This window comes from Molothrus aeneus, chromosome 28 (assembly GCF_037042795.1).
Source record: "Molothrus aeneus isolate 106 chromosome 28, BPBGC_Maene_1.0, whole genome shotgun sequence".
NCBI lineage: Eukaryota > Metazoa > Chordata > Aves > Passeriformes > Icteridae > Molothrus > Molothrus aeneus.
In genome coordinates, this window is record NC_089673.1 from 4,682,378 (window position 1) to 4,702,136 (window position 19,759).

Genomic DNA, 19,759 nt, shown 5'->3' on the forward strand with positions numbered 1-19,759 from the left:
CCCTATTTTTGTGTCTCCCCTCCTCGTTCCCTCCCTGGCTCCGTCTGCTCCCCCCAGGGGAGGCAATGGGAAATATTCGTGCCTTTAATTATTTTTTTTTTAATGCCTTAATTTCCCTTCATTTTGGGTTTTTCTTAATTTTCTTGGGTTTTTTTTTTTGTTTTCCCTTCGGCCTCCCCGTTTTGGATGGGGACAGGAGACAAAGGGACGAGCCCTGTCCCCAACCCCCCCTCTGTCACTTTGTCACCCCGGCGCCTTTGTTGGGATCAAATTTATCTTTATAGGAGAGGGAAAAACAAAAAAAAAAAAAAGGAGAGAAAAAGAAAAAAAAAAAAAAAGAGGAAAAACCACTTTATTTTCCTGTTTTGTCACCAGCTGGAGGGGCCTCGGAGCGATTTTAGCTTTAAAAGAGAGAAAACCACCCACCACCACCCCCCCAAAAAAAAAAGGGATATAATTTTATTACAGATGGATTATTTAATAGTATTTTTTTAATGGGGGGGCGGAGGTGGGGACTGGGACAGGGACAGTGTGTCGTGGGTTAAATTATTCCGGGGGTGGGCGGCAATTTGGGGTGGTCCCAAATTAGGACAGGGGGCTAAGGGTGTCCTTGTCACCTCTCCTGGGGGGGAAGGACCCGGGTTTAGGGTGAGGAAAGGGGGGGAATCCTGCGTGTCCCCAACTCTGGGGACACCCCGAGTGTGGTGGGGATCCCCGTCCCATCCCGGGAGAGGAAAACGCCTCTGGATTTGGGGGGAGGGGATCAGGGTCTCCGGCCCCCCTGGATTGCTTTGGGCTGGTGTCCCACCCCCCCCCGCCCCGCCGTGTGTCCCCCGTGTCCCCCGGTCCGTCCGTCCGTCCGTCCGTCCGTCCCCGCTCACGCTCGCTCTGGGTCTCGGTTGAGTATTTTGTAAGATGTCACCGATGTTCGTCCTTGTATAAATAAACTGTTTCTGGCAATACCCGCCGGGCCCGTGCTTCTGGGGGGCTGGGGGTGTCCCTGTGTCCCTTTTCCTGTCCCTGTGTCCCCGTCCCTGTGTCCCTTTCCCTGACTCCCCTTTCCCTGTCCCTGTGTCCCTTTTCTTGTCCCTGTGCCCCTTTCCCTGTCCCTGAGTCCCTTTCCCTGTCCCCGTGTCCCTTTCCTTGTCCTTGTGCCCCTGTCCCCGTATCCCTTTCCCTGTGTCCCTTTCCCTGTGCCCCTTTTCCTGTCCCTATGTCCCTTTCCCTCTCCCCGTGTCCCCTTTCCCCGTCCCTGTGTCCCTTTCGTGCCCCTTTCCCTGTTCCCGTGTCCCCTTTCCCTTTCCCTGTCCCCCTTTCCTGTGTCCCATTCCCTGTTCCTGTGTCCCTTTCCCTGTGTCCCTTTCCCTGTCCTCCTTCCTTGTGTCCCATTCCCTGTTCCTGTGTCCCATTCCCTGTCCCTGTGTCCCTTTCCATGTCCCCCTTTCCTGTGTCCCCTTCCCTGTCCCTGTGTCCCATTCCCTGTCCCTGTGTCCCATTCCCTGTCCTTGTGTCCCTTTCCTGTCCCTGTGTCCCATTCCCTGTCCCCATGTCCCTTTCCCTGTCCCTGTGTCCCATTCCCTGTTCCTGTGTCCCTTTCCCTGTCCCTGTGTCCCTTTCCCTGCCCCCTTCTCCCCGCCGTGTCCCCACGTGCCTCAGTTTCCCCAGGCACCGCAGGGAGGGAGCAGGGGGGGGTCCCCTTTGTCACCCCCGTGCTCGGGGGGCTCTGTCCCCGCTGTCCCCCTCCCCATGCCCGGCTCTGCCCCCGCAGCACTCGGGGCCCGGCTCGGTTCTGGTGCTTTATTTGGTTCCAAACGGGGGCAGCCCCGCACACACCGCGGTGAGGGGGGGTCCCATCCCTGCCGCGGAGGGGTGGGGACAGCTGGGGACAGCTGGGGAGGGGGTGGCAGCTCAGTGTCCCCGGGCCGGGGCTGCCCCTGGGCTGTGTCCCCCCAGACTCCGCTGGGCACGGGGCACCCCCGGCTCTGCCCCGGGGGGGGAGCAGGGACCCCTCCCCAGGGTGAGGGGGGGTCCCTGGGGCAGGGGAGGGTGAGCATGAACCGGGACAATGCTCGGTTTGGGGGGAAGGAGTGAGAGTGAACGGGGAACAGAGCAGAAACCCCCAATCAATCTGGGGGTCCCTGGGGGGAAGGAGTGTGAGGATGAACTGGGAACAGAGCAGGGCCCCCCACTCAATTTGGGGGTCCTGGGAGGAAAGAGGGTGAGGATGAACTGGAACAGAGCAGAAATCCCCCCAACTCAATTTGGGGGAAAGGAGTGAGAGTGAATCAGGAACAGAGCAGGGCCCCCCACTCAATTTGGGGGTCCCTGGAGGAAAGGGAGAGTGAGGATGAACTGGGACAGGAGTGGGGACCCCCTACTCGGTTTCAGGGTCCCTGGGGTGAAAGGAGTGTGAGAATGAACTGGCAACAGAGCAGACACCCCCTGCTCAATCTGGGGGTCCCTGGGACAGGTGGGGATGAACTGGGAGCAGATCCCCCCCATCCCCGACATTGGGGGGGTCTAGGGGGTCGCCCGGAGCCGCCGGAGGGTGAGGATGAGCTGGGGCAGCAGGGATTCCACCAGCACGGGCCCCAGGGCGTAGCGGGCACCCACGTTCAGGTACCACAGGGCGCTGCCGCCGCCCTTGGGCAGCTTGTGCAGCATGTCCAGAGCCAGCAGCCCCAGCGTGGCGCTGCCCAGGGGCGGCTCCAGCCCCCGCAGCTCCTCGGCGGCGCGGCGGCTCAGGGGGTACCGGGCGGCCAGGGCCAGCCCCAGCGCGCTGCCGCTCACCCGGCACAGCGAGGACCAGGGCCGCGTCTCGGGCCGCAGCCAGGCGGGCTCCGAGCAGCGGGCGCTGGCCCGGCGGAGGGACCTGCGGGGGGACAGCGGGGATTGGGGTGTGACCCCTCCAGGAACGGCTATGGGGCAGCCCAATCCCCAAACCGCTCTGGGATTGGGGTGTGACCCCTCCAGGAACGGCTATGGGGCAGCCCAATCCCCAAACCGCTGTGGGATTGGGGTGTGACCCCTCCAGGAACCGCTCTGGGATTGGGGTGTGACCCCTCCAGGAACTGCTCTGGGATTGGGGTGTGACCCCTCCAGAAATGGGTCTGGGATTGGGGTGTGACCCCTCCAGGAACGGCTATGGGGCAGCCCAATCCCCAAACCGCTCTGGGATTGGGGTGTGACCCCTCCAGGAACCGCTATGGGGGCAGCCCCCTCCCCAAACTGCTCGGGAGGCCACATCCCTGGGGCCGGCCCTGGCACATCCCTGGGGCTGGCCCTGGCACATCCCTGGGGCCGGCCCTGGCACATCCCTGGGGCCGGCCCTGGCACATCCCTGGGGCTGGCCCTGGCACATCCCTGGGGCCGGCCCTGGCACATCCCTGGGGCTGGCCCTGGCACATCCCTGGGGCTGGCCCTGGCACATCCCTGGGGCCGGCCCTGGCACATCCCTGCAGTCAGTCCCTAAACCACTCCGGCAGCAGATTGCTGGGGATGCCTCCCTCCAGCCTGAAGGGCTGCTCCCTGGGGATACCCCTCCCTGGTGGGCACATCCCTGGGGGACCCCCTGACACCCCAGAAGCTGATCCCTGTGACACCCCTGTCCCCCTGTGACACCCCCATCTCCCTGTGTCCCCTCTGTCCCCCCGTGACACCCCTTTTTCCCCGTGCCACCCCTGTCCCCCTGTCACACCCCTGTCCCCCTGTCCCCGGGCTCTCACCAGTCCAGGTCCAGCCCCGCGGCTGTGGCCAATCCGTGCAGGGCCAGCGCGCTCAGGAGCAGCCCCAGAGCCGTCAGCAGGAAGAAGCGAACCTTGAGGAAGCTGGGGGGCCAGCGCTGCAGCCCCCAGCCCAGAGCCATCCCTGGGGCGGGGACAGGCGGGGTCGGCACTGGGATGGGAGGGGCTGGGAAGGGGCTCCGGGGAAGGGGCTGGGAGTCCCCCTCACCTGCCAGGGAGCCGGAGATCACCTGGTGGGGGAAGTGGGCCAGGACGAAGATCCGGGAGAGCCCCATGGCCACCAGCAGGAGGAGGTAGAGCAGGAACGGGACCAGCCTCAGCAGCCGGCTGGGGGGAAACGGGGTCAGGAGGGCGGGAAGGGGGAAAGCACAGCAAAAAAAAAGGCCCTGGGGGGCATTCAGGGGGTCTCACAGCCTCCTCCCGAGCTGCCAGGGGAGGGATGTGTCCCCCTGGAGCTGCCCTACTGGGAAGGATCTGTATCACCCTCCATGGGTGCTGCCCACTGAGTGGGGGTCCCACATGCACCCCCTCTTCCCACAGGGGCTCTGGAAGCTTCCAAGGGATGGGGTCTCCATCCCGGGACTCCTCCTTCTGCCCCACCCCCTGTTCCCACAGAGGCCCAGGACGCTCCCCAGCGCTGCCCCTGCCCGTCCCAGACTCACCTCCGGGTGTACCTGGACACTGCCTTGCTCAGGGCGGTGACAATCGGCCACAGGGCCGCCCCCAGGATCATGCAGTGCCCCGAGGGGCTCCCTGGGGGATGAAGCACAGGGGGGCTGTGGGGAGAGCTGGCAATGCCCAGCCCAAACCCTTCCCCGCTGCTCTGGAGGGGATTTTCCCACCTCCAGCCCAGCGTTCCCACAGGTTTGGGGCTCCTGGGGCTCCTCCCAGGGCTGCCCGAGCCGGGACTCACCTGGTCCTGTCTCACAGGTGACCGGGAACTGGCGCAGGGGGAGCTGCTCCCGCTCAGACAGCCCCGACTCGTGGATCCACCAGTACGGGCGTTCCCCGAACAGGAACCTGCGGCACGGACAGCAGGGGGCCGTGGGAGGGAGCCCAGAGCCGGGCAGGGTCATCCCTGCAGCCCATCCTGTATGATCCAGGAGGGCAGGATCCCTGCAGCCCTGGGATCCAGGAGGGCAGGATCCCTGCAGCCCATCCTGTATGATCCAGGAGGGCAGGATCCCTGCAGCCCATCCTGTATGATCCAGGAGGGCAGGATCCCTGCAGCCCATCCTGTATGATCCAGGAGAGCAGGATCTCTGCAGCCCTGGGATCCAGGAGGGCAGGATCCCTGCAGCCCATCCCAGAGGAGATGAAGCCACAGAAGATCAGGATCCTTTGCCAGTCCTGATCTCTCCCGAGCTTTTCTGTGCCAGGAATTCCTGGCAGATACTCGGGGCAGCTCGGGTGACCCTGTGCAATGCCACAGGCAGGGAGTGTGTGCCCAGAGTGCCACAGCCAGGGTGCAGGGAGTGTCCCAGTGCCCCCCTCCACGTGCCCCCCTCACCACTTGAGGACCACGTTGAGCCACTCGGCCACCAGGGCGATCCAGAGGACCATGAGGGACACGTGCTCGTCCAGGCCGCGGGCCAGCGGGAAGCACACGGTGTAGATGGAGTTGGGGTCCAGGTGCGAGGTCAGCAGGAGCCAGAACTGCTCCAGCCAGGGCGGCCCAGCCTGCAGGGCCACGGCGGCGTGGATCCCAGCCTCGTGCAGGGCATCCATGGCACTGGGCTGGGACACAGTGAAGAGATCAGCCCCAGCAGAGATCCCCTGGGATCCCTTGGGGACAGCAGGGGAGGTGGCTGGATCCCGAGGAATCCCTTGGGGACAGGGTGGGAGGCGGCTGGATCCCGAGGAATCCCTTGGGGACAGGGTGGGAGGCAGCTGGATCCCGAGGGATCCTTAGGAATCCCTTGGGGACAGTGAGAGGTGGCTGGATCCCAAGGGATCCCTTGGCGGGAGGTGGCTGGATCCCAAAGGGATCCCTTGGCACTGACTCAGGCACTCATTCACCACTCGAAGCTTGCCCACAAATGACTCCCAGATTCCTGCCCCAGGGCAGAGCACACCTGTGGCTCCAGGCTGGGGGCCAGGGCAGGATCCTGGGGGTTGTTGTGGGTTTTGCTGGAGCAGCTGAGATGCTCCAAAGAGCCACCACCTCCCTGGGCTTTCCGTTGGAAACCTCCTGGGTCTCCTGTGGTCATTCTGCAGAGGGCCTGGGGTGTCCCTGGAGCCACGCTTGGTTTTCCTTGGCGTTTTCCCCGGGTCTCCCTAAGGCCGGTCCTGGCCCTCCCTGGGGTCCCTCTGGGGTCCCTCCGGGCCTCCCTGTGCTCTCAGGCCCGAGGCCTCCCTGGGGTCTCCCTACATCAGACCCGCGGCCTGCCCATCCCCACCAGCAGCCTCAGACCCTCCCTGAGCCCCCCGGTGGCACTGCCCACCCCCCGGTACCGGCGGGAGGTACCTGAGGGGGGGGCTCCATCCCAGGGACCCCTCAAAACTCCCTCCCGCCGCTCTCCGCGCCCTCTTCCGCCTACAATTCCCATCACCACCCGCGGGGCGGCGCGCTACGGCGGGGCGGGAGGGACAAACCGCGGCCGGGCTGGGCTCAGCCAATCAGGGCGCGGGGCGGAGCAGATCGGCGGGGCGGAGCGCCAATCCCCGCCCTCGCTGCCGCGCGGCCCCGCCCCCGCCGCGCCTGGCCGAGGCGAGCGGAGCCGCGGGCGCTGCGGGCGGACAAGATGGCGGCGCCGGGCGAGTACTTCAGCGTGGGCAGCCAGGTGTCCTGCCGCACCTGCCAGGAGCAGCGCCTCCAGGGCGAGGTCGTCGCCTTCGACTACCCCAGCAAGATGCTGGCGCTCAGTATCCACCCGCCCGCGCCTCGCCGCGTTGGTCCCGGCCCCGGCGCGGCCCGCTCGGGCCTCTGCGGCCCGCCCGAAGGGGGGGGGGGGCGTGAGGGAGGGAGGGGAAAGGGGGAAAAAGGGGAGGGGGTGTGAGGGGATCGAGGTGGGCGGCGACGGGGAGGGGTCTGAGGGGCTGCGGGGCTGCGGGAGACCCCTGGGGGATGGGGGGAGCGGGGAGTCCGCTCGGGAGGTTTAGGGGGAATTGGGGAGGTTGGTGTTGGGGTGAATGAGGGGATTGGGGAGCTCGGTGTGCGGGGATTGGGCGATTGTAACCCGGGGAGCGGGGATTGAGGAGCCCTGAGCTGGGGTGAATGGAGGAGTTGGGGGTCTTGTAATGGGTGAATGGGATGTGGGGTGCCCTGTAGGGAGATTTTGGGGGGATTGGGGAGGTTGGTGTTGGGGTGAATGAGGGGATTGGGGAGCTCTGTGTGCGAGGAATGGGGCGATTGTAACCAGGAGAGTGGGGATTGAGGAGCCCTGGTGAGTGGGGGAGTTGGGGATCTTGTAATGGGTGAATGAGATGGGGGGTGTCCTGTAGGGAGATTTTGGGGGGAGTGAGGAGGTTTGTTCTGGGGGGATTGGGGAGCCCGTGTTAGGGGGAATGGGGGGATTGGGGGCCCGTTTTGGGGTGAATGGGGGATGGAAGGGCCCTGCATTATAAAGAGCTTTAGGAAGGTAGTGAGGAGCTCTGTACTGGTTTGAATGGGGGCAGAGAGAGCACCCAGTTTTGGGGAGAATGGGGGGGACTGTGGTGTCCTGAAGGTTTTTGGGGGCAGCAGTGAGGAATTCTGTAGTGGGGTGAGTGGGGGTGTGGGATTCACTATGGGGGGGTTGGGGAGCCTTTTATTGGGGTGAGTGGGGGGCGGTGGGGTGTTCCCTGCCCCCCCAGTGTGGATACACTTGGATGTGGTTTTGTTAGGAATCTGTAAGGAACGGGAAAAGCCGAGGGCTGTTGGAAAGCAGTGGAGGGTCCCAGGAGAGAGGGGAAGGAGAATGCTCAGCTCAGGGCTGGCATTGGAGTTCTGGGGGGCCAGGGGTGGCTTCTGCAGGGAATGAGGAGCTGGGAGTGGATTTTGTGGCTGGAGCTGTGGGAAACACATTAGGAAAAAGCCCCCTGGGTGCCTGGGATGTGGTTGGAGCCAGGGGAGCTCCCAGGTCCCACTAGAGGCAGCAGGAAAATCCCAGAGGGTCCAACAGGTCACTCAGTGCTGCTTGTCAGCCCCACGGGGGGCTGAGCCAGCCCTTCCCAAAGTCCAGCTGTTCCTGCCACATCTGGGGTGCGCCAGCTCATCCCCCAAAGGGGGAGACTGGAATTCCCTGGCTTTCTGCTCATCGTTGAATGGTGTTTATTAGGGAGGGCTCCACCTTGTGCTCAGATGGGCTGGGAGAGGAACAGGGGCTTCCATGAGGATCTCTACTAGGGGGAGATGGTGTTGGCATAGAAGAGGCTCTCCATGCTGTGCTCCCTCCATCCATCCATCCATCATCCATCCATCCATCCATCCATCCATCCATCCATCCATCCATCCATCCATCCATCCATCCATCCATCCATCCATCCATCATCCATCCCTCCATCATCCCTCCATCCATCCATCCATCCATCCATCATCCATCCATCCATCCATCCATCCATCCATCCATCCATCCATCCCTCCATCCATCCCTCCATCCATCCATCATCCATCCATCCATCCATCCATCCATCCATCCATCCATCCATCCATCCATCCATCCATCATCCCTCCATCCATCATCCCTCCATCCATCATTCATCCATCCATCCATCCATCCCTCCATCCATCATCCCTCCATCCATCATCCCTCCATCCATCCATCCATCCATCCCTCCATCCATCCCTCCATCCATCCCTCCATCCATCATCCATCCATCCATCCATCCATCCCTCCATCCATCCATCCATCCATCCATCCATCCATCCATCCATCCATCCATCCATCCATCCATCCATCCATCCATCCATCCATCCATCCTCATGGGAGCAGAGGAATTGTGGAGGAATCCCTGCCAGCTCTGAAAGGAGTGTTTTGGGGTTTTTTTTGGGGGGTGCTGTCTCATTCCTAACAACCAGCCTTGTGTGTCCCTCTCCTGGGAGTTCCCTTCCTTCCAGAGCAGGAAATCCTCCTGCCTGCAGGAGGAAAAGAGTTCTGGTGGAAAAAGTGCAAATTTGGTGGTGCTGGCTCAGGCCAGTGGTGGTGGTGGGCTGGTGCTGGTGGACCAGGACTGGAGAACTCAATCTGGAGTTGGGATAGACCAGGATCAGCACCCAGAGGGAGATGAGTGAGATGGGATCACTGACGATCCCAAGGCAGCAGAGGAGCTCCCCACAAACCCAACCTCCTCCTGGTTTGCTCCTCACCTCCAAAAACCTCTCTCTGGACTTGTTTTCCTTAATGCCCTCCTCCAGAATGCCCCTCTTCCAGTGGCAAGCCCAACCACGCAGACATCCTGCTCGTAAACTTACAGTACGTGTCAGAAGTGGAAATAATCAATGACCGCACGGAAACGCCTCCCCCTTTAGCCTCCCTCAACGTCAGCAAGGTGAGAGAGCCCCTCCTCAGCAGGGATCCCCCGAAATCCTGCAGGGATCCCCCAAAATCCTGCAGGGATCCCCCAAAATCCTGCAGGGATCCCCCAAAATCCTGCAGGGATCCAGCAGGATTCACCGCTGGAGCTGCTCCCAGTGCAGCTTCATGGAGTTCCATCCTGGATCTGGGGTTTGGTGATTTGGCTCTGGGTTTTACCACTTTGGGCTCTGGATTTTGGCATTTGGAGCCTGGATTTTGTTGGGTTTAGGGTCCAGGTTTTGGCATTTAGGGCCTGTTTTTTGGGTGGTTTTGGGGCCTGGGTTTTATGTCTAGATTTTTGGCCTTTGGGAACCTGGATTTTGGTATTTTTGGGGTCTAAGGTGATCTTGTTTTGGGGCTTGCATTTTGAGGGGTTTGGAGCCTGGGTTTTGGTAGTTTGGGTCCAGGTTGTGGTGTTTGGGGTCTGGATGATGCTATTTTGGAGTGCACACAAAGGGAAACTCCTGGAATTCTGAGGAATTGCTTTTCATCCATCCTGGAATGGGATCACTGCCCATTCCCAGTGAGGTGAAAAACAGGGAAGGTGACCCCAAGCCCTCAGTGCTGGGATGAATCCAGGTGTGGGCTGCTCAGTTGTCACCTCCTTGTGCCACAGGGACACCTCTCGCGGGGCTTTGTGCCACACAGGTGGCACCAGCTGGGTGTCCATCCCCTCCTGGGTCCCTTCCCGATGGATGAACACATCTGAGGTCTCAGATGACACAGCTGCCACCACGCTGTGACTGTTGGCTGTCACTGCAGCGAGTGACATGGCTGGGAGCTCAGCCCGAGGGAATCCCCCTCAGGAATTCAGTGTTCACTTTGGGGATCCCCTCAGGAATTCAGTGTTAACTTCAGGGATCCCCCTCAGGAATTCAGTGTTCACTTTGGGGATCCCCCTCAGGAATTCAATGTTAACTTCAGGGATCCCCCTCAGGAATTCCAGTGCTCACTTCAGGGATCCCCCTCAGGAATTCAGTGTTAACTTTGGGGATCCCCTCAGGAATTCAGTGTTAACTTCAGGGATCCCCCTCAGGAATTCAGTGTTCACTTTGGGGATCCCCCTCAGGAATTCAGTGTTCACTTTGGGGATCCCCTCAGGAATTCAGTGTTAACTTCAGGGATCCCCCTCAGGAATTCCAGTGCTCACTTCAGGGATCCCCCTCAGGAATTCCAGTGCTCACTTCAGGGATCCCCCTCAGGAATTCAGTGTTCACTTCAGGGATCCCCCTCAGGAATTCCAGTGCTCACTTCAGGGATCCCCCTCAGGAATTCAGTGTTCACTTTGGGGATCCCCCTCAGGAATTCAGTGTTCACTTTGGGGATCCCCTCAGGAATTCAGTGTTCACTTTGGGGATCCCCTCAGGAATTCAGTGTTCACTTTGGGGAACCCTCTCAGGAATTCCAGTGCTCACTTTGGGGATCCCCCTCAGGAATTCAGTGTTCCCTTTGGGGATCCCCCTCAGGAATTCCAGTGCTGACTTTGGTCTTTTCCAGCATCCCAGAATTGTGGGTTTGGATTTGGGGAGGTGACAGATGCAGTCAGGTTGGAAGGGGCTGTTCCAGTGGCAGGAGGGCTGTTCTGTGGGCTCTGCCCCACATCCCCGTCCCCATGGGGGCTCAGGCAGGCTGCTGCAGGACTGGGATGTTGCTGGTGGTACTGGTTGTACTGGGAGAAGGAGGTGTGGGCACATGGGAGTGCTGGTGGTGCTCCAGGTAACCCAGAGAGTTGGGGACTTTTGGGGACACCCCTGTCCCACGGGGCTGGCACTCACCTGAGGACCTTGGCACAGCCACAGGGAGATTTTGGATGGATCCTCTTGATCTCCCCAGCCTGCTGGCACCCAGGTGGGATGAGGGGCCACCCTGGCCCTTGGGGACCCTGGCATGGCCCCTGGTGGCCCCCATGGTCCCTCCTTGCCTGGTGCTCTGAATTCCCATCCACTGCCAAGCAGGGAACTCCTTGGAGTGCAGGGATCCAGGGGCTGGAGCTGCAGGGCTGAGCCGTTTCCTCTTGGGATGGGCAGGGAGGGCTCAGCTGCTGCAGGGGGCTGATGGATCCCGTGGGGATGCTGGGATGCTGCTGCTGGGGATGGGGACACCTCTCCAGGGGTTCCAGTCACCTCCCAGTGGCCTCTTGGCAGGGCTGTGCCCAAGTCTGGATGCAGCAGCTGCTGGAGGAGCATCCCCAGGCCTGGGACAGAGGGGATCTACACCTCAGGCTGGGGAAGGGGGATCTGCTCAGGGAGGACATGGCAGAGGGGATTCCCAGGGCTCTGTCCCACAATTCCAGCCCATCCCAGTGTGGTGTTGGGGGGGGTTCCCACTTCTCCAGCCTTGTGGCAGCTCCTCTGGAGGAGTGAGGGGCTGTGGCACCTCAGGGAAGGCCGGGAAGGGTGTGGGGTGCAGGGAAGTTCCTGTGGAATGTTGTGCCTGGTTTGGAAGCCTGGCTGGTGGTCTTGGAGAGAGCCATTCCCACGTGGAACGGGCTGGGTGGCTTGTGAGGGTGAGGAAGGCTCCTGTCCCTGCTGAGGCGTTCAGGGAGCACATCCCAGTGCTCCTGCAGTGCCTGCTGCCACCAAGAGGGGACTCGGGATGGCTGGGAGAGGGACTCCTGTCCCTCAGGGCCACTGAAGTGTCCCCACTCAGAGGGAGCTGGGGCTTTGGAAGGGGTGAGACCCCCTCAGGCAGCAGCAGGAAGCCAGAGCAGCTCTGGGTGTGCTCCCAGCAATGAGGAGGCTCCAGGAGGAGGAAGAGGAGGGATGATGCTGATGTGGCTCCTCCACTGCGGCAGCTCCAGCCAGGAAAAGGCAGCTGGTCCAAGGCTGCTGCCTCCAGGCTCTGCTTCCTTCTCCTCCCACATCCATGGGATGCAGCCTGGGGGAGGCCAGGGTCGGGGTTTTCCATCTCTATTCCAGCACCCTGTGTGTAATCACACCTCCCCATACATGGATGCAGCTCCCAGATAACCAATTCTGGTTATTTTTTGGGAACAAACCAACTGCTGCAGGCTAAAGTTGCTCCTACTCCTGCGTGGAGCATTTACTCCCAGCGTGTTGGGTGTTCCAGGCTCCTCTTCCCCATCTCCATCCCAAGTGACCTGAGTTGTGAGGGGGGTTTGCACCTAAAATGCCAGAATTAATCCAGAAAGGGGCAGGGGGATGTGGGGGAAGATGGCACCACCATCCCCCAAATCTCTGGGAGGCCCTGGCAGTGCTGAGGGTGCCTCCAAAGGGGAATTCGGGCTGGAATCCCAAGGGGCAGAGCCATGTCTGGGGTGTCCCCGTGTCCCCTCACTGCTCCCAGCCCAAGCCCCTGTCCCTGTGTGTCCCCAGCTTGCCAACAAAGCACGGACGGAGAAGGAGGAGAAGATGAGCCAGGCGTATGCAATTAGTGCTGGTGTCTCTCTGGAGGGGCAGCAGCTCTTCCAGACCATCCATAAGACGTAAGTGCCACTCCAGGGGTCCCCAGTGCCCACCTGGGAGTCCCCAGTACCCAGCTCTGGGTCCCCAGGCTCCTTTTTGGGGTCCCCCACAGCCTTTCTGGGGGATTGCCCTCGCTGGGTTTGCCCTGGAACGTTCTGGTGTGTCCTGGATGGGATCCTTGGGGATGAGGGTGGCTCCCTGCCTGCTCCCTGCCCTGCCTGGCACATCCCACCCCACCCCTGGGCTCCCACTCCTCTCCAGCTGGACCCTGGAGTGACCGGGGGGCTCTTTGCCCCCTCAGGCCCACCCCAGGGGGCAGTGGTGGCAGTCCCTGATGCCATTGTCCCTCCCCTCAGCATTAAGGACTGTAAATGGCAGGAGAAGAACATAGTTGTGATGGAAGAAGTCGTCATTGCCCCTCCGTACCAGGTGGAGAACTGTAAAGGCAAAGAGGGGAGCGCCCTGAGCCACGTACGCAAAATAGTGAGTGTGGGCTGGGGACAGAGGGGGGTGGCACCTCCTGGGAGGGGGACACGTCCCTGGGGACAGCCAGGAGCCTCCTTGGCTGGGCTCCAACCCCTCCTGGCATCCCCTTCCCTCTCCACATCCCCCTGCCACCCTTTTTGAGTCGTGTGTTCAGAACGCTGAGCAGGGGATGGGGACACTGGGAAGGACTGGGTGGGTGTCACCTCCCTGGGGACACCCAAGACCCTTCCTGGCTTGGCCTCCAGCTCCTCCTGGGGTTCCCCAGCCCCTCTTTTCTTGGTCTCCATCCCCTCCTGTGGTACTCCAGCCCCTTCTTGCTTGGCCTCCAGCCCTTCCTGGGTTCTCCAGCCCCTCCTGGGGTTCCTCAGCCCCTCCTTGCTTGGCCCCCAGCCCCTCCTGGGTTTCTCCAGCCCCTCTAGGGGCTCCCCAGCCCATCCTTTCTCCCCTCCAGCTCTTCCTGGGGTTCCCCAGCCATTCCTGAGGTTATCCAGCCCCTTCTTGCTTGGCCTCCAGCTCTTCCTGGGGTTCCCCAGCCATTCCTGAGGTTCTCCAGACCCTTCTTGCTTGGTCCTCAGCCCCTCCAGGGGTTCTCGAACCCTTCCTGGGTACTCCAGCCCCTCCTTGCTTGGCCTCCAGCCCTTCCTGAGATTCCCCAGCCCCTCCTGGGTTTCTCCAGCCCCTCCTTGCTTGGCCTCCAGCCCTTCTGGGCATTCCCCATCCCCTCCAGGGCTTCCCCATCTCCTCCTGGGGCTCCCCAGCCCCTCCAGGGTTCCTTCCCTGAACCCCTCCATGCCCCCCTTCCCCTGCAGGTGGAGAAACACTTCCGGGACGTGGAAAGCCAGAAGGTCCTGCAGCGTTCACAAGCACAGCAGACACAGAAGGACACGTCCCTGTCATCCTGAGGCCACCTCGGGGCCACCACCCCGTCCCCGCGTCCCCTCCCCGGAGGCGGCGCCGGGGGCTCCTTCAACTTTTATTTCCTTTTTTTTTTTTTTTTTTTTTTTTTTTTTTGGGGAATCTCAACCAATTCCAAACTTTAGACTTCAAAACAAATGAGAAAAGAGAATAATTTAAAGCTCCTCACGCATTACTTGACTAACAGACTTTGTTTTTCCGCCATGGTTTCTCCCTCCAGCCAGTCAGACTCTGTTAATTTTATTTTTTGGCCTTTTTTTTTTCTTTCCCTTTTCCTCCCAATTCCTGCCTCCCTCTTCCCCAAAAATCCCTCCAGAAAATAAAGCTAACGAGCTGACTGTGGTGGCTGACCCGGGACCCTCGTGACCAACGTGGTCTCGTTTTAATTTTGTTTGCACAGGGCAAGGCTTGAATTAGTCTTATTTTTCTTATCTTTAAATATATATATGAATATATATTAAAATGTTCTTTAAATATTTGTCTGCTTCTAGCAGGGTCGTGGCAAAAAATCCCTCTAACACCCCCTTGGGAGCAGCCAGAACCTGGATTTGGGGTTTTCACCCCATTTCCTATATGTTTTTAATTTTTTTTGCCCTTTTTCATTTAATTTTTAATTTCTTTTTTAATTTTAATTTTTTTTTTTTTTTGCCACGATCCTCCCCCTCCCCCTTTTGTTTCCTCCCATTGTTTTTTTGTTTGGGTTTTTTTAATTAAAAACAAAAAGCAGATCAAACTCAAAACAATTCAAGCCCTGCCTTTAGGAAAATTAAAGATTAAAAAAAAATTTAAAAAAAAGAAAAAAAAAAAGGAAAATTTTTTAGTCTTGTTTAGCAAAAAACAATAAAAACCCGAAATTTTTTTAACCATCACCGGAGTCTGTGGGGGCTCAATGGGGCGTGGCCTCATGAGGGGCGTGGTTAAGATGAGTGGGCGTGTCTTGGGGCGGGGTTTGTTGTTCCTTTGTTATGGGGCGTGGCTTCAGCGGGGGCGGGGCCTGGCGCCGCATATTCAATTAGGGTTTGTTTGATTGATGGGGCGCGGTTGAGGCCATGGCGGGGTTTCGGGGGGAAGGTGCGGCCCGGGGCAGGCTGGAGGCTCGCTGGGCGCGGCTGTTCCAGAGCGGGGCCGCTGTTTTGGGGCAGGATCCGCCATTTGAATGGAGAGGCGGGGCCTGAGGGGAATGAGGGCGCTATAATTAAAGGGGCGTGGCTTGAAAAGAGAGGGCGTGGCTTCCCCAGGCACGGCGCTGATTGGTCCACGAGGCGGCATTTCCGGCGGGACGGCCCGGTAATGGCGGCGGGCCGCGGGTGGAGGCGGCGGGCGCTGCGCCTGCTGACGGCGGGCGGCGGCGTCCTGCTCACCCGCTTCCCCTTCTGGCACTGCTTCAGCGGGCTCCTGCTGTGCGCCGAGCGCGCCGACCTGCGCCGGTGCGCGCCCGGGGGCGGGACGGGGCCGGGCGCCTGCGAGTGCTCCTGGGGAGCCTGGGCCTGTGAGGGGCTGCGGGCGGTTGTGAGGGCAGGGGCGGCTGTGGGGCTGGGCTGGCGGGGGTCTGTGAGAGCCTGGGGTGCTTGTGGGGTCTGGAGGGTCAGAGGGGGTGTGGGGTCTCGAGGGTCTGGGGTGCAGAGGCTGCTGCGGGGCCCTGAGAGCCGGGGGAAACCCGGCGTGTGAGGGACTGGGGGTGGGTCTGGGACAGGTGCCAGGGACCTTCGGTGGGGCTGGGACAGGTGGCGTTTGAGGTGGGGCACGGAGCTGCTGCCTGGGGCTGAGGGGACACCCCAGCAGCAGAGGGGGCTCGGAGGGGGTCTGTGGGGCAGGGGAGGGGGCAGAGCAGCAGAGGGGGCTCGGAGGGGCTCTGTGGGGCAGGGGAGGGGACAGAGCAGCAGAGGGGGCTCGGAGGGGCTCTGTGGGGCAGGGGAGGGCTGTGGCTGCCCCATAACCTGACGGAGGCTCTGGGGTGAGCGCAGGGGTGCCAGAGCTGCCTTCCCTGTCCCCGCAGGAAGCCGGACATCCCAGTGCCCTACCTGTACGTGGACATGGGCGTGGCCGTGCTCTGTGCCAGCTTCATGTCCTTCGGGGTCAAGCGGCGCTGGTTCGCCCTGGGGGCCGCCCTGCAGCTGGCAGTGGCCACCTATGCTGCCCACGTCGGGGGGCACGTGCACTACGGAGACTGGCTCAAGGTGAGAGCCCCACCCCTGCTGCCCCCAGAGCCCAGGGTGGCACTGATGGGCAGCCCAGGGTGGCACTGAGGGCAGCCCACGTGGCACTGAGGGTGCTCTGGGTGGCACTGAGGGCAGCCCAGGTGGCACTGAGGGTGCTCTGGGTGGCACTGAGGGCACTGTGAGTGGCACTGATGGCAGCGTGGCCCCACAGGTGAGGATGTACTCGCGCACCATCGCCATCATCGGCGGGTTCCTGATCCTGGCCAGCGGGGCTGGGGAGCTGTACCGGCAGAAACCCCGCAGCCGCTCCCTACAGTCCACGGGCCAGGTGTTTCTGGGCATCTACCTCATCTGCCAGGTACTGGGGACAGCCTGGGGACAGCCAGGGGACAGCCAGGGTCAGGGGACACAGGCACCGCTGTGCTGCGGGATGGGGACACAGTTCTCTGTAGGAGAAGCCTTGGGACAGTGCTCCAGACTGTCCCTGGTGGGACCCTCAGGGACAGTCCACCACCACAGATCACCTCAAGGTGGTGTCACCAGCATCACCAAGCCCACACCAACCCAGGGGAGAAGCCTCAGGCAGCAGATGTCCTTGGGGGATTGTCACCAGTGCCACCACACTGCATCCCCCATGAACCCCAGGTTTTGGGGACCCCCTTCTGCCACCTCTCCCCATCTCAGAACTCGTGTGTGGATGTTCCCAGTGCCCCCACTGCCACCACACGCCAGGTCCCCATTGTCCCTGGGGTAGAAACCTTGCATGGCACCGGTGCCATCCACCCTGCGTGTGTCCTTTTGTCCCAGGTTTTGGTGGGACTCCCCATCCCAGAACTCTTGTGTGGATGTTCCGACTGCCACTACACTCTAGGTCCCCCTTGTCCCTGGGGGTAGAAACCTTGCATGGCACCAGTGCCACCACCCTCCATCCCCTGCAAGTGTCCCCTTATCCCAGGTTTTGGGGACCCCTTTCTGCCACCTCTCCCCATCCCAGAACTCTTGTGTGAGTGTTCCTACTGCCACAACTCTTGTGTGGATGTTCCCAGTGCCACCACACTCCAGGTCCCTGTTGTCCCTGGGGTAGAAACCTCAGCTGGCACCAGTGCCATCCTCCCCTGCGAGTGTCCCTTTGTCCTCCCCTCTGCCACCTCTCCCCATCCCAGAACTCTTGTACAGGTGTTCCACACTCCAGGTCCCCATTGTCCCTGGGGTAGAAACCTTGCATGGCACCAGTGCCACGCCCCACTGTGAGTGTCCCTTTGTCCTCCCCGCCACCATCTCTCCCCATCCCACAACTCTTGTGTGGATGTTCCACACTCCAGGTCCCCATTGTCCCTGGGTGCCATCCTCCCCTGCGAGTGTCCCTTTGTCCTCCCCCCTGCCACCTCTCCCCATCCCAGAACTCTTGTACGGGTGTTCCACACTCCAGGTCCCCGTTGTCCCTGGGGTAGAAACCTTGCATGGCACCAGTGCCACGCCTCACTGTGAGTGTCCCCTTGTCCCCTGCTGTCCCCCCAGGCCTACTCCCTGCAGCACAGCACCGAGGACCGCCTGGCCTACCTGGACCATCTGCTGGGGGGCGAGCTGGCCCTGCAGCTGCTCTTCCTGCTCTACGGGCTGCTGGCCCTGGCCTTCCTCTCGGGGTACTACGTGAGGACAGCGGCCCAGGTGCTGGCCGTGCTGCTGCCCCTGGCCATCCTGCTCATCGACGGCAACCTGGGCTACTGGCACGCGCTGCGCCGCGTCGAGTTCTGGAACCAGATGAAGCTCATCGGCCAGAACGTCGGCATCTTCGGGGCCGTGGTCATCCTGGCCACCGATGGATGAGGGGCAACGGGGATAAAGGGCGGGAGGGATTTTTTTAAGGAGCGTCGCTATTTATTTGTTGATTTTTTTGGGGGGGTTTTTTTTGTTCTGTTTTGTTTTGTTTTGGTGGTGTTTGTAAATATTTGATAATTTTGGCAGAGGATGGGTGAGGGGAGGTCCTGCCACTGTGTGGTCAGGGTGCTTCTCCCTGCTGAGGGGTGTCACTGCTTCCCCCTCCCCCCCCAAAAAAAAAAAATGTATTTTTACTGATGTACTGAGAAATGTTTAATGTCTCACCCCAGGGGGATCAGCTTTGGGTGCCAGGGTGAGGAGGGGAGCTGCAGCTTTTGGGGCACAAACTGCTTTTGGGGTCCTGGAATGCAATGCAGGAGTGCTTTGGGGAGCTGATGGTGAGGGAAGGGCTGCTCTGGGGGAAACTGCTTCAGAGTCACTTTGGGGGGACCTGATTGGGAGGGAAGGGTTGCTGTGGGGGAAACTGCTTCAGAGGAGTCACTTTGGGGGAAGCTGATTCAGGAGAGATCCTTTTTGGGGGGGGTTGGAGGGCAGAGCTCCTTTAGGGGCTTGGGGTGGAGGGGCTCCTGCAGGGGAGCTCTTTTGGGGGACCCTCATGGGGAAGCCACTTTGGGGGGGCAAATCTGGGCAGGGAAGTGAGTCTGAGAGGCTTGTGGGGAGCTGCTTCAGGAGGAGCCACTCTGGGGACTTGGTGGAGGGGCTCTGGGTGTTCTGGCACGGGTGGGAGTCCTGGTGGGACCCAGGGAGGGGCTGGCAACCCCCAGGGTCCCCGTGGGCTGTGGCCTCAGTGGTCTCATCTTGTCCCCGAGCTGTGTGTGTGTGTCCCCCCCCCGGGCAGGGCAGGTGTCCGTGTCCCCTCTCAGGTGTCCATGTCCCCCCCCCCCCCGGGCAGGGCAGGTGTCCGTGTTTTCCCCTCAGGTGTCCGTGTCCCCCCTCAGGTGTCCATGTCCCCCCCGCTCCAGGTGTCCGTGTTTTCCCCTCAGGTGTCCGTGTCCCCCCCCCAGGTGTCCTTGTCTTACCCCCCCCAGGTGTCCGTGTCCCCCCCTCCCAGGTGTCCGTGTTCCCCCCCCCCCCAGGTGTCCCTGTTCCCCCCCCAGGTGTCCGTGTCCCCCCTCAGGTGTCCGTGTGCCCCCCCCCCCAGGTGTCCTTGTCTTCCCCCCCCAGGTGTCCGTGTCCCCTCCTCCCAGGTGTCCGTGTTCCCCCCCCAGGTGTCCCTGTTCCCCCCCCCCCCAGGTGTCCCTGTTCCCCCCCCCAGGTGTCCGTGTCCCGCCCCTCCAGGTGTCCGTGTCCCCCCCCCCAGGTGTCCGTGTCCCCCCCTCCCAGGTGTCCCTGTTCCCCCCCCAGGTGTCCATGTCCCGCCCCTCCAGGTGTCCGTTTCCCCTCCCAGGTGTCCGTGTCCCCTTCTCAGGTGTCCGTGTCCCCCCCTCCCAGGTGTCCGTGTCCCCCCCCCCAGGTGTCCGGAAAAGCAAACAGGGCTGATAAGGGGCTTCCTCCGGGGGGCCCTAATGGCGCCTCCGGCGGAACCGGGGCCATAAAACGCGGGCAGGCGGCAGAGCCCTGTTTGCTCGGGGGGGCCGCCTCGGCTCCTCACCCCCGGCACCCCCCGGCAGCTCCAGCCCCGCGCCTTCACCCCCAGACCCTCCTCTTCCTCCTCACTGCCCCTGGGGAGGTGGGGGCACGCGGGGACCCCCCCCCAG

At 61.5% G+C, this 19,759-nt stretch overlaps 3 protein-coding genes across 3 annotated transcripts; 2 read left to right on the forward strand and 1 right to left on the reverse strand.

Annotated features, from left to right (window-relative positions):
• Window positions 1–1,783: 1,783 nt before the first annotated feature.
• Window positions 1,784–6,300, reverse strand: G6PC3 (glucose-6-phosphatase catalytic subunit 3). The gene is made up of 7 exons (XM_066567162.1): window positions 6,211–6,300; window positions 5,254–5,480; window positions 4,657–4,763; window positions 4,406–4,496; window positions 3,952–4,070; window positions 3,726–3,867; window positions 1,784–2,872 (listed from the first exon to the last, which is right to left on the reverse strand). The coding sequence occupies exons 1-7, from the start codon at window positions 6,226–6,228 to the stop codon at window positions 2,521–2,523; spliced, it is 1,056 nt and encodes a 351-aa protein (XP_066423259.1). The 5' UTR covers window positions 6,229–6,300; the 3' UTR covers window positions 1,784–2,520.
• A 136-nt stretch (window positions 6,301–6,436) lies between these two features.
• On the forward strand, window positions 6,437–14,124 carry LSM12 (LSM12 homolog). Its single transcript, XM_066567176.1, has 5 exons — window positions 6,437–6,608; window positions 9,079–9,212; window positions 12,574–12,683; window positions 13,020–13,146; window positions 13,959–14,124. Exons 1-5 carry the CDS (start codon window positions 6,488–6,490, stop codon window positions 14,049–14,051), a joined length of 585 nt encoding a protein of 194 aa, XP_066423273.1. The 5' UTR covers window positions 6,437–6,487; the 3' UTR covers window positions 14,052–14,124.
• A 1,224-nt stretch (window positions 14,125–15,348) lies between these two features.
• Window positions 15,349–18,299, forward strand: TMEM101 (transmembrane protein 101). The gene is made up of 4 exons (XM_066567172.1): window positions 15,349–15,491; window positions 16,061–16,241; window positions 16,435–16,581; window positions 17,742–18,299. Exons 1-4 carry the CDS (start codon window positions 15,355–15,357, stop codon window positions 18,048–18,050), a joined length of 774 nt encoding a protein of 257 aa, XP_066423269.1. The 5' UTR covers window positions 15,349–15,354; the 3' UTR covers window positions 18,051–18,299.
• The last annotated feature ends 1,460 nt before the right edge of the window (window positions 18,300–19,759 follow it).